Source organism: Neolamprologus brichardi, unplaced genomic scaffold (genome assembly GCF_056152115.1).
Source record: "Neolamprologus brichardi isolate AB-2024 unplaced genomic scaffold, ASM5615211v1 NODE_ptg000008l+_length_2720982_cov_1, whole genome shotgun sequence".
Taxonomy (NCBI): Eukaryota; Metazoa; Chordata; class Actinopteri; order Cichliformes; family Cichlidae; genus Neolamprologus; species Neolamprologus brichardi.
This window is the reverse complement of record NW_028270135.1, coordinates 1,771,222-1,784,284: the sequence shown is the minus strand read 5'-3', so window position 1 is coordinate 1,784,284 and position 13,063 is coordinate 1,771,222. Positions and strand designations below refer to the sequence as shown.

The following is a 13,063-nucleotide window of genomic DNA, read 5'->3' as shown; positions in this document are numbered from 1 at the left end:
TAGAGAGTTAGAATTTTAAACTAACTGAAATCTCTCCTTTACGTTAAGTAAAGTGCTTTACAGTAATTAAGTCTGAACATGATGATGAATGAGTGAATGGCCATTTTTAAATCTGTGAATGAAAGAAAGGCTATTATATCAGAGCTCATCCTAAGCTGAAGGAGACAAAATTACACCACAGTCTGAACAGTAAAGGGGAGACGTAAATTAGAAAGTTTTCCAAGATTTGGAGCCTCTTGTAAATAGACAGTGGGAAATAAAACAAACAAAATGGTAAATTGTATAGAGTTAGCTGTCAATATATGTCCACACCTATGTAATCTCGAGAAGGCTGTAAAATGTTGTCCAGTAACAGTTCATAATTCAGTGACTCTCACTTCTGTCCGATGACAGCGATACCAAACTGGTCTGACAATATCTGTCCCACTATGAGGTGAGTTGTTGAGGATATCCTGAACTTTTCTTTCAGTAAGCACGGCTGTTTTTGCCGCTGTGTGCTTTCTTTAAAGTTGAGCTAACATTACTGGACATCGAGTATTAGCTTGTAATGAGCACAGCATTAAAATTATCTGGGATGATGTTAGCGTTTAACCAGATAGTGTTGTTATTTAGCCAGCTTGCTCTCTACTGTCTAGAAGGTGACGGGAGGGTCGCATGTCCAATTCTTGACTATGAGTAATTGCAGTTAATCATGTTTTTGTGCGTTAGAGCCCTGACTTCAGTTTAGGAGATGAGGCTTGATGTGAAGAAGAAGAGAAGGACATTTTACCCAGATGCCGGTCACGTTGTCTCTTTGGTGAAGGGAACTCCTTCTCAGATGATTTTGCGTCTGTGGCATTCCAACACCTAGGAGCTCTCCTGTCCTCTGCCTTTGGCATACTATGTATGTGGCAAGTCTCTAGCTGAAAACATGATTAGGTAGGACAGCGATGTCCATTACAGGCACTGTATTCAAGATTCCGGGTCCAACATGACGGCTTCCACAAACTAGCACTTGCTCTTATGTATTTTAATTTTTGAAAGATATAATTACAAATTAATGAATGTATATTGATGAGTAAAAGATTCTTTTTTTTCAATTAAATAACAATAAACAACTCACTGTACCTTTAACACAGAAGTAGGAAGCATGTTTGTTGTAGCGTTCAAAAATGTGCACATTTCTGAATGCTACACCAAAGTCACGCACACTTACACGTGGCCTGTAAAATATATAAATTTAGAAAAGTCAAGCACTCAACATGAGCAACATAATGACTCACCTACAAGAGTTAGAGCAGGTTATGTGGTTGTTCTTTATTCTCTGCTACAGGCTAAATTCCATGTAGTTCCACTTTACCTGTTGTTGTAGCTTTTATGTTGTAGGATGTGTCATTATGCAGTCCCTCTCTCTCCCTTGGCAGATCTAAACTGACATGTTATTCTCTGGTTTTCGTTTGGAAAAAATAATATTCTGTTAAATCAGTCTGGGTTTTGTTTGTTTTTTTTGCTGTTTTGAATTTTTCCTGATTGGCTCTAGGGCACTGAGAGTGTACATGTATTAGTTTTGGCCTCAGTCCTGTGTTGAATTTTTATTATTCTTGTGTACTTTTATGTAAGGCCTGCACTGAACGAACAGCCTAACAACATGAAAAAAGAAATAAATAGAGGGTTAGACATTTACTTAAGACGTTACATTTTGTTTCAGTGAATATGAACAACTAATTACATTTATTTTATATGGCTTTTGCTCCTGTGAGAACACTGATTCTTTGTCTGCACATTTTTATTTATAATAATAATTTAGACACACATAACCCTAACCAGCACAAAGTGGACATTTTTCATCTTGAGAGAGGTCCATGTGACTATGAATATAACAGTTGGGCCTCGTGTTCCTCCTACAAAGAACAAGTTTGTGGATCTTGATTCCTGCATTTGTTGTAACTCAAAAATGAAACACTTATTTCAGATGAGACTGAAGTGCAGGCCTTCAGTTATATAATAATTGTATAATTTGAAATTCACTGCGGTGGTGTACTGAGTCAGAACAACAAAAATGGTTTCCTTGTTGGACAAACTAATTATTCTGGTGCACATTTGAAATGAACTCATTTCAAATGTGACATGTCTGAACTTAAAAATGTGTTATGTTCATTATGATTTTTTTTCCTAATTGACTTCTATTGTAATATGAAGGACATCTTTTAGCATTAATTCTTTTCAAGTTTCTAGTTCAGAACTGTGTTTTTATGTTTCAATTTTAAAATGCATTTACTAAGTAGTTCCACTGTTAGCAACAATGTTACCAAATGACTTTTTCACCATCAACAGCACAACTGAAGATTCTGACTTTGCTGCTAAGTATGGATATCAGTTCTCGTAAGGCCATATTGAGTGTAAAAACAGATTCAATGTGAACTCCCTTATATTAGACAGTAAAAGTGAATTTTAAAAAAAAAGGTGTGACTTACACACTATCTTTTTACTGAGGGTATGCACCACCCATAAGCCCTGAAGTCCTGGCACCAAGGACACTTTCTTTGGCAGATTAACTTACTTGTGATAAGAGCATCCCCCCTCTCTCCTCAATTGTCTCTGCCCCTGTGAGTCTCCCTGTCCTGCCTCTCTGCTTGCTTTGCAATCTGGAAAATTCTGGTTTTAAAAATACTGCAAGGCTTCCTTTGTTATACTAAGCCCGTTTTTGTTCCCCCTCTACCTTATTTATTTTGTTGTTCTCCTCAAATAACAGCAGGACTGGTCTACGCGAGCTGGAGGAAAAAAGGAAAGGAGTGTATGGAAGAGAGAGGCAGAGTATATAGTTTAGGGTGAGAGGAAGCTGCTGCTGCACCGTCAGAGCGAGCAGGGAGAAGGAGAGGATGGCAGAGAAAGTTTACAAGGCGTAGTTTAGAAGGAAATGCGTGAGAGAAGCCGGGGAATCTGTGGTGGCCAGCTGCAAGAGGGGAGATAGCGGAGAAAGGCTTTTAATTCTCAATCCCCACAGAGCCTTTGAAAATTACCAATCTTCTTATCACAGACGCAGGGCTGCTTATGCAAATTGTTGTGGAGTGGAACGTTTAAACGGAAAATTACTCGACAGCATTTTTTCTCTTCCTCTTCCCTCTCCCTCTCTCTTCCACACAGAAAGCCTGTTTTGAGTCTCAGATAAGAAGATGAATTGCTCTCTCCGTGCTTTGAAGCGCGTCAGGATTTAAAGACTCCAGCCTCGGCTCTGGTCTAACGCCACTGCTCCCGCTGCCTTTGTAGCAGAAAACAGGCTGGAAAAAAATGGGAGAAAAAGCATTTCGAGACAACATAGATTCTCTGCTCCAACACATCGTCCCCGCCTGAGGAGACAAGAAGCAAACATATATATATATATATATACATATTCCCTAACCACTGCTCTTCCCTCCATTTTGCTGAATATTTTTGCTTAACACAAGCAATACTGCCTCAGCACCCCCCCCCCCCCCCCCCCCCCCCACACACACACACACACACACACCCGCCAACCAGATATGGCAAATAGTTGTTGACACGGGCGTTTAAAGTTTATGTACTCTTTGGAATGAGTCCTTGCTCTGTTTGAAATGTAAATTGTACCACAAGTAACAGAAAAAATAAATTGAAAACAGTATTAATACACAATTAGTTAAAATGTTAGCTAAACACTTAAAAGGGATTCACTATAATATATGTCACGCCTTTTCTTGTGCAACTTTAAATATTTATTTCCACTCTACACAGACTGCTACAGTACTTTGCTATCTAATTACAACTAAATAAAAACATTTAATAAGACTTTTAAAAGAAGAAGAGTGCCCATATTTATTTTGAAGAATAACAGAAGGGAAAAAATGTTCCCTCTGTACCATCAGACTCTACAGTCAGTAAGTAAAACAAACACAAACCAAAACAGACAGCATACTAACCGTACATTAAAACAAACGTATAATTTACAGAAAAATTCTAATTCAATTCAATTCAATTCAATTTTATTTATATAGCGCCAAATCACAACAAAAGTCGCCTCAAGGCGCTTCATAGATACAGAGAAAAACCCAACAATCATATGACCCCCTATGAGCAAGCACTTTGGCGACAGTGGGAAGGAAAAACTCCCTTTTAACAGGAAGAAACCTCCAGCAGAACCAGGCTCAGGGAGGGGCGGGGCCATCTGCTGTGATTGGTTGGGGTGAGAGCAGGAAGAAGACATGGAAGACATGCTGTGGAAGAGAGACAGAGGTTAATAACAGATATGATTCAATACAGAGAGGTCTGTTAATACATAGTGAGTGAGAAAGGTGACTGGAAAGGAAAAACTCAATGCATCATGGGAATCCCCCGGCAGCCTACGTCTATTGCAGCATAACTAAGGGAGGATTCAGGGTCACCTGGTCCAGCCCTAACTATATGCTTTAGCAAAAAGGAAAGTTTTAAGCCTAATCTTAAAAGTAGAGATAGTGTCTGTCTCCTGAATCCAAACTGGAAGCTGGTTCCACAGAAGAGGGGCCTGAAAACTGAAGGCTCTGCCTCCCATTCTACTTTTAAATACTCTAGGAACAACAAGTAGGCCTGCAGAGCGAGAGCGAAGTGCTCTAATAGGGTGATATGGTACTACAAGGTCATTAAGATAAGATGGGGCCTGATTATTTAAGACCTTGTATGTGGTAATGGTAAATGGTAAATGGACTGGTTCTTATATAGCGCTTTTCTACTCATCTGAGCACTCAAAGCGCTTTACACAACTTGTGCATTCACCCATTCAGACCCATTCGCACAAGCACATCTTTCTAAGTGCTTTCTAGATAACATTCACACACATTCATACTCCGATGGATGCATCGGAGAGCAATTTGGGGTTAGTATCTTGCCCAAGGATATTTGGCATGCAGACTAGGGGAAGCCAGGAATCGAACCACCAACCTTCCGATCAGTAGATGACCTGCTCTACCACCTGAGCTACAGCCACCCCAAGGGTGCCTCACCTGCTAGGTGAGGAGCAGGATTTTGAATTCAATTCTGGATTTAACAGGAAGCCAATGAAGGGAAGCCAAAACAGGAGAAATATGCTCTCTCTTTCTAGTCCCTGTCAGTACTCTTGCTGCAGCATTTTGGATTAGCTGAAGGCTTTTCAGTGAGTTTTTTGGACATCCTGATAATAATGAATTGCAGTAGTCCAGCCTGGAAGTAATAAATGCATGAACTAGTTTTTCAGCATCACTCTGAGACAGGATATTTCTAATTTTAGAGATGTTGCGCAAATGGAAGAACGCAGTCTTACATATTTGTTTAATATGTGCGTTGAAGGACATATCCTGATCAAAAATGACTCCAAGGTTCCTCACAGTGTTACTGGAGGCCAAGGTAATGCCATCCAGAGTAAGAATCTGGTTAGATACCATATTTCTAAGCTTTTCAGCGCCGAGTACAATGACCTCAGTTTTATCTGAGTTAAGAAGCAGAAAGTTAGCGGCCATCCAAGTCTTTATGTCCTTAAGACATTCCTGCAGTTTAATGCAGCCTAATCCTGACTAACTTTAGAGGTACTATTTATACTTGTATGTACAACCGACATAATGAGTATTAATTTCATTGCCATTGCAGAGTTACTAGTTTCTAGTTTATATGAAAACAAAAGAACCACTGTCATAATAATATGACAGTCAAATAAATTCTGAATGTGTAACATAAAGTAAAACCTGCTAAACAACAGACAACATAATAAAATTTTAAAGATCGTAAAATTGAACATAGTGGGTAACGTCCCATTAAGGAGAAGCAATCAAGCTACACCTCGTTATACATCACCGGTAATTACAGAATCATGTAATTATATCATATTGCCTTAAACAGTGTTCAGCTTTAATGCTATATATAAACCCTGACACTGCAATCCGTAAGCTCAGAACTATAATTATAAAATCTTGCAAATAAGTAAAAAAGAAAGAAAAGTGCATTCTTCAACAAGTCAAACATTCTCTGTTTTTAGCGTTGTGTGCTAAAAGCCTCTTATGACTGAAGCTATTAAGCACTGTAACATCTTTGTGCAAATCAAGTTCCTTTTTTTAACAGGTGCTAATTTAATGATTGCCTTTTTAGCTGCTTTGGAGTAAAGAGATAAACCTGCAGAAATCATTCTAGCATATTTTTTTCTTTGTGTTGTTTTCTTGGTTTTAAAGTTAATAAACGATATGAGTGGTAAACGAGATAATTAATAGATCAGCCTGAGACGCTGAATGCGTTCAGGGGAAGAGCAATGCAGCAGGACCATTTCTATTACTGCATTTTATCAGTATTTGTTTGTGTGACCCAGAATCATCTTCTTCCTCTGAAGCTGTGTTGATCTCATTTGGCTGAAATGCCACTTTCTTTGTTCCGCCATGTGTATTTTCAAAATGTCAGCTGTTGTTTTTATTCATTCATATTCTAAGTGCATCAGCTGTGTGCTATGGGGTTGCTTTAAATTAGCTGGGGACGGAAAAGCACGCGTTGTGGCTATGTAGTTATTAAAATGGAGCTTGGCCTTTACATCAGTCAGTGCACCACATTGACATTGGCGAACGCTGTTTGTGTGGAAAAATTATTAAAATCGTGTAGATATGAATGTTGTCACTCTTATGAAATAACAAATGTTTGGTTGAATCAAAGCTGTCTTAGAAAAACAAAAGCTGGCACAATAACAAATATGAATATTTAATGAGAATAGCACAGTCTTCATGTACACTGTAATTTCTAATTAGTTAACCTTACTAAGAAAAATCATGCCCACTGCTACCCATAAGAAAGAAGTAAAATTGTCATGATCCTGGGCCAACATGGCCCAGCAGTCTTAGTATTCATGCATTTTTGTATTTTGTTCCTTAGCTGTAGCTCAGGTGGCAGAGCAGGTCAGCCACTAATCAGAAGGTCGGTGGTTCGATCCCAGGCTGCCTCCTGGCTGCATGCCAAATATCCTTGGGCAAGATACTAACCCCATGTTTGCCTACTGGTGGTGGCCAGAGGGCCCGGTGGCGCCAGTGTCCGGCAGCCTCGCCTCTGTCAGTGCGCCCCAGGGCAGCTGTGGCTACAATGTAGCTTGCCATCGCGAATGGGTGAATGACTGAATGTAGTGTGAAGTGCTTTGGGGTCCTTAGGGACTAGAAAAGCGCTATACAAATGCAGGCCATTTTACCATTTGATTTCCCCTTGTGACTTTTATCCCCTGTGTGCCCCTCTATGTATCTGTGAGCCCTCGTCTCCCCTCCTTGTGTTTCATTCCATGTTTCCCCAGCCCACTATGCCCGTGCTCTCTCTCCTCCTGTCTGCACCTCTGTGCTTCCTGTTTTACTTTGACAGTCTCCCGTCAGTGTCGGGTTTCTCCTGCCATGTCTCGTTACAATTATCTGTGTCAGCTGTGTTCCCCGTGTGCTCCCACTTCCCTCGTTACCCCTCTGTGTATTTATGTGCATGTCTCCCTCCGTTCAGTGTCGCGTCGTCAATGTCTCCTCCCCAAACCTGTGTGCCTTTCTGTGTTCCCTCGGTCTTCTGTTAGCATTCCCAGTTTAGTTCTGCTTCTTTGTAAGGCCTGCAATAAAGCAGTGATTTTGAGTTCAGTTCCGCGAGTTTTGCGTTTGGGTCCTCATCTGCCTCCATACAGCTAACTAACAAAGTATTTTTATTGTAGTTTACGCTCAAGTTTAACAAACATTTTTATTGAATACTAAGACAGAGGTACTCTGTACTAATGTGGAAGTTCCTGCAACATATGAATTATTAGTTGTATTTATGAAAACCAAGTGCTACTCATGTTATACAAATGCCTCAGAAATCCATAGAGATCAATAAAAACTGGCACATTCTCCTAAAACAGTCACATGTACACAATACATATAATAAAAATAAAAACACAGTTCAAAGTACAGGATTATGCATATTTTCTTTTTCTCCATTCTAAAACATCTGACTAAAAATGTAATTTACAACAGTGGCGGCATCAGTCGAAGGCCAGTGTGACAGTGACATGTGACATTTCAAGATTTGGTCTGTCAACTTGGCATTGTTTATGTTTAAAAAGTCACAATGATTAGATTAATGTTTGTATGATTTGGTGATGAACTTCTACACAAACAGACTGTTCAGACATTTATTCAGTTACAGTCAAAAGCTTGTAATTCAAAAGATTTTTTTCAGTTGCAAAGACAATGGAAATGCCACTACAGCTAACAGTACAGTTATTGAGTGGAGATGGGAGAAACCACAGGTTTGTTGTTGTCAACACCAGTGGACTACAATGTGTCACTTGATAAAATACTGTAAATTCCCAAAGTCATTGTATTTTATAGTGTTTACATTCTCAGATGTTCTACTTGGTCAGTTTGTTTATCCGTCCATCCATTCTCTTCCACTTATCTTTTTCAGGGTCGCGGGGGGGCTGGAGCCTATCCCAGCTGTCTTAGGGCAAGAGGCAGGGTACACCCTGGCAGACTTGGTTGCCAGTCTGTTGCAGGGCTAACACATAGGAACAGACAACCCTTCGCAATTTAGCAACTTAGAATGACCAATTAACCAAACCCTGCATTTTACGGAGTACCCATAGAGAACCAAAGCAAACACAGGAGAACATGCAAACTCCACACAGAAAGACTTGATGGTGGACTTGAACTCAGGAACTTCTTGCTGTGAGGCAACAGTGCTAACCGCCACCATACTTTACTGCCAAAACATGTCTCAATATATTTTATTAACTTTTTTTATTATAAATGTAACAGTAACATAACTCCGCCCACTAAATTACCCTTTCTCCCCACAGAGACAGCTGAGGAAGAGGAAGTGTTACCTCCTATTGGTTGGTGCCATCATCCTCACCATCCTCATCATTATCATAGCTGTTTCAGCAAGAAAATGAGGTTGACCACTGTGGTAAGAGCCATCATCCACAACATTACACTGCAGTCAGGTACATGGCATTGCCAGATCCACATTATTTTCAATTCAGTTTTATTTATACAGCACCAAATCACAACAACAGTCGCCTCAAGGTGTTTTATATTGTAAGGTAGACCCTACAATAATACATACAGATCACATGATCCCCTATGAGCAAGCACTTTGGTGACAGTGGGAAAGAAAAACTCCCTTTTAACATGAAGATCTCCGGCAGGACCAGGCTCAGAGAGGGGCGTCCATGTGCTGCGACTGTTTGAGGTGACAGAGGGAAGACAGGATAAAAGACCTGCTGTAGAAGAGAGCCAGAGATTAATAACAATTAATGACTCAATGCAGAGAGGTCTATTAAAACATAGTGAGTGAGAAAGGTGACTGAAGAAGACACACTCACTGCATCATGGGAATCCCCCAGCAGCATAAACCTATTGCAGCAAAACTAAGGGAGGATTCAGGGTCACCTGATCTAGCCCTAACGATATCGAACACCATAATTAACCTTGGGAGAAGAGGACTCTCCATTTGCATGTACAAATTGGAGTCTATTAGATAGGTATGATACAAACCACTGCAGCACAATACCTGTAATACCTACAGCATGTTCTATTCGCTCTAATAGGATATTATGGTCAACAGTATCGAACGCTGCACTGAGGTCTAGCAGGACAAGCACAGAGATGAGTCCACTGTCAGAGGCCATAAGAAGATCATTTGTAACCTTCACTAAAGCTGTTTCTGTGCTGTGATGAGCTCTGAAACCTGACTGAAACTCTTCAAATAAGCCATTCCTCTGCAGATGATCTGTTAGCTGTTTGACAACTACTCTTTCAAGGATGTTTGATATGAAAGGAAGGTTGGAGATAGTAAGATGTTCTGGCTTTGCGGAGGGCTTTCTTATAAAGCAACAAACTATTTCTCCAGGCTAAATGATGATCCTCTAAATTTGTGACACACCATTTCCTCTCCAGCTTACAAGTCATCTGCTTTAGGGTACGTGTTTGAGAATTATACCACGGAGTCAGGTACTTCTGATTTGAGGCGTTAGTTTTCACCGGAGCTACAGTATCCATAGTCATACGTAGTGAGGAGGTAAAATTATTAACAAGATAATCAACCTCTGTTGGAGTAGCGTTCAGATAGCTGCTCTGCTCTGTGTTGGTACAGGGCATTGAAGATGATAATTATATTCTTAAATTTAGTTACAGTAGATGTCTTTCTGAAAGACATCTACTGTGATGAAGTCTACTCCCCACTGCTGTGTAATCAATTATTGTAAATTTAAATGTAATTAGGAAATGATCAGACAGGAGAGGGTTTTCAGGAAAAACCCTTAAATGTTCTGTTTCTATGCCATATGTTAAAACAAGATCTAGAGTGTGATTAAAGTGCTGGGTGGGTATATTTTCAATAATGGCTTCTATTGTAGTTAGGCGATGTATAGAACTGATATCTTTCTTTTTTTTGAAGTGATAGATTCCTTTCACTTGTGATATCTGCACTTATGGGTGGGTGGCGACCTTTTCCCAATGTGTGCTTAACATTAAAGCTGCATTATGAACAACAGGCACTAGTCATTGGTTTGACACATTAAGTTTAAAATAAGCTGTTTGCTGATTAAATGTCAAGGGATAATATGATTTATCCGTGAATACTGGTCAGGGTAAACTAAGTCATTCCAGTTTGTGTAAACTGATGTGAATAGAGCTCAAATTGTGCCATTGTGTGGTGTAATGTGGTGTATCATTTAGATTTAAATAAAATGGTTCATGGAAAAAGAAATTCAATTTAAAACAAAATGTCATTTAATCATTTGAAATGATCATTATTAGAACATTAACTTTGTAAAGTTCGTGGAAAAAAATTATAATAAAAATAAACAAAAGATAAAATCATTCTCATAAATTGTGTCAAATGATTTCTGTTATGTTCTCCAGAAAGCCCAGTGGACGTGGGGATGTAACAGAAAAAATGTCTGGGTTGAAAATGGATACAAGGTGGCAAAACTGGGAATAAAATAATGGTTAATAATTAATCTAAAACAGAAAAGTAAAGATAACAGAACCTACATGTAGGACACAAAAACCATAAGCCAAAAGGTTAGGCAAAGCACACTCCTATCCTCAGGTGTAGTTTGCCACAAGCACACACAGAGCTCACAGAGCAAAGGTACACTGAACCTCTCCTCTCCCTGACCTCAGAAACTCTTAGCCCTAATTACAGAGTGATATCAGCTGCAAAGACAGCAAGTCATACCCACAGGCGCAAAATCACAGTAGTAGCCTAATTAAACAACTGTGAATGAATAAATAATGTCTTTAATATATAGGAGATAAACAGCATCTGTTTAAATACATGTTGAATAGCCACGATGTACACAGATGTTATGGTTGGGTTAGGGACAGAAAAACTATGTAAAGAATTCTGAATATGAATAATAACTATGACAATATTCATTTAATACCAATGCCTTGGCTATACCCTCAAAAATAAATGTATCTACTTAATAACGGTCAAACAGGGAAACACCAAGTCAGCTGCAGTTTAAATGTCGACTTAAACTAATTCCATTACCTATACGTTTTCCATTGATTGTCTTCCAAAAGAATAATACAAAATTTTATATTTAATGGAGTCTGGTGAAATTAAATGTACTTGATTTGAATGCATTCAGCATGGTTTCCTTAAATAAACCTTTCATTTATATATTTCAGATGCATTTACTCAAATATTGCTTCTTAGGAGTGAAGAATCATTTGTTCCACTGATGTAAGTGGATTTCAGAGGAAGTGCAATCTGTTTTCTTTCCGTTCTCCTTATGGCAAAATATGTTTGGGGTTTTTTCTTTCTTTTTTCATTTTCTATTTGTTGGCTTTTTTGTGAGTATTTGCTTTTACACCTTTTGGTCTTTCAGAGAGATGTTGGAATAAAAAAATATTTCTTAGGAGTCATATTAGGAAAAAAATGTGGGATTTCTTTTTACAGCCAGCTCTTACTTATGGATGAAATAAAGGAATAACCTAGAATAAAAGCGCCACTGCTTCATTTTGCCAGTGAGCTGCATGTAGGGGTTACTCTCCAATATTAGTGTATTACATTACATTACCCTCCAATGATAGCTGACAGTTTCAAACTTTACACCTCCCATTCGTCCTTCCTCCAAAGCATGGACCTCCTGATCGTGGTTTCCTATATTGATATGTTTATGAGGACATGACAATTTCTGATGATTGAATGAGGGTTGGCTAGTCTTACTGTTTTGTGTGTTTTAAGAACTGAAACACACACACACACACACACACACACACAGAAGAAACAACGGAAAGAAAACCCCAGACTTATCAGGATTAGTCAATAAGGGATGAATCAGTTCATCTTGGATCTTTTAATCAATGTACAGAAAATGGGGAAATAGGACAGTGATTTTAATAAGCCAAAACATCTGGGCTGCTTTACCAAGATAAATGCTGAAAACAAGGCTTTCCTATAAGTAATATGTGCTATCTAACCCGACTAATGAGTCACTGCTGTTAAATTTACTTTCTCTCAGTTATTTGCATGTGAAAATTACAAAGTAGGAACCTTAACACACCGCACCTTTGTGTAGGAGCTGGAAGCGCAGTTGTGGTGTGTCACAGTTTTTGTGCCTCCACCCAAAATGCAGAGTGACCGCTTGCCCATGGCATTCTCTAACCATGCCGATACCTGCAGAAACCCGATGTACACTAAGAGGCAGAACAGGCAAGTGAGTAAGTTTTCCCCCTGAAGTGTCCTTCTGCCTCATTGCCAGCAGAAACTGGTTTGAGATATAGGAGGAGATATGTGGGGGTACGTTTTTAAAATGGACTGGCTTCTTCACCAAGGAAATATGTATATAGATTTTGGAGTTCGCTGGTATCATGTTCCTGGTTAATAAAAGTAATTAAAGTAATACTTTCATAATTTTTGTTATTTCAGATTCAAGTTTACTTTCTATTTTATAAAAATGTTCAGGTCATAAAACTACTTACACATGTCTGAGATTTATAAGTAACTGTTAAGTCGAGTTTTATTGTCAACCCAACAAAATACACTCAAGTATACAGTGGGACGAAATATTGTCCTCCTGGATCAAAGGTGCAAGCTTGTAAAAATAAAAATGAAAAAAATCAAATATACA

The 13,063-nt window shown here is 38.9% G+C and overlaps 1 protein-coding gene across 2 annotated transcripts in view; it reads left to right on the top strand.

Annotated features, from left to right (window-relative positions):
- The window catches only part of tsnare1 (T-SNARE Domain Containing 1), a 250,202-nt gene that overhangs the window by 197,907 nt on the left and 39,232 nt on the right, over nt 1-13,063 (top strand). Inside the window, exon 11 of one of the 2 annotated variants that reach the window (XM_035913745.2) lies at nt 8,774-8,883. The exons of the other annotated variant lie outside the window; for it this stretch is intronic. Within the exon in view, the coding sequence (XP_035769638.2) occupies nt 8,774-8,869 (96 nt within the window). The 3' untranslated portion in view covers nt 8,870-8,883. The remainder of the gene's footprint in view (nt 1-8,773; nt 8,884-13,063) is intronic. 2 annotated transcript variants of the gene reach the window in all.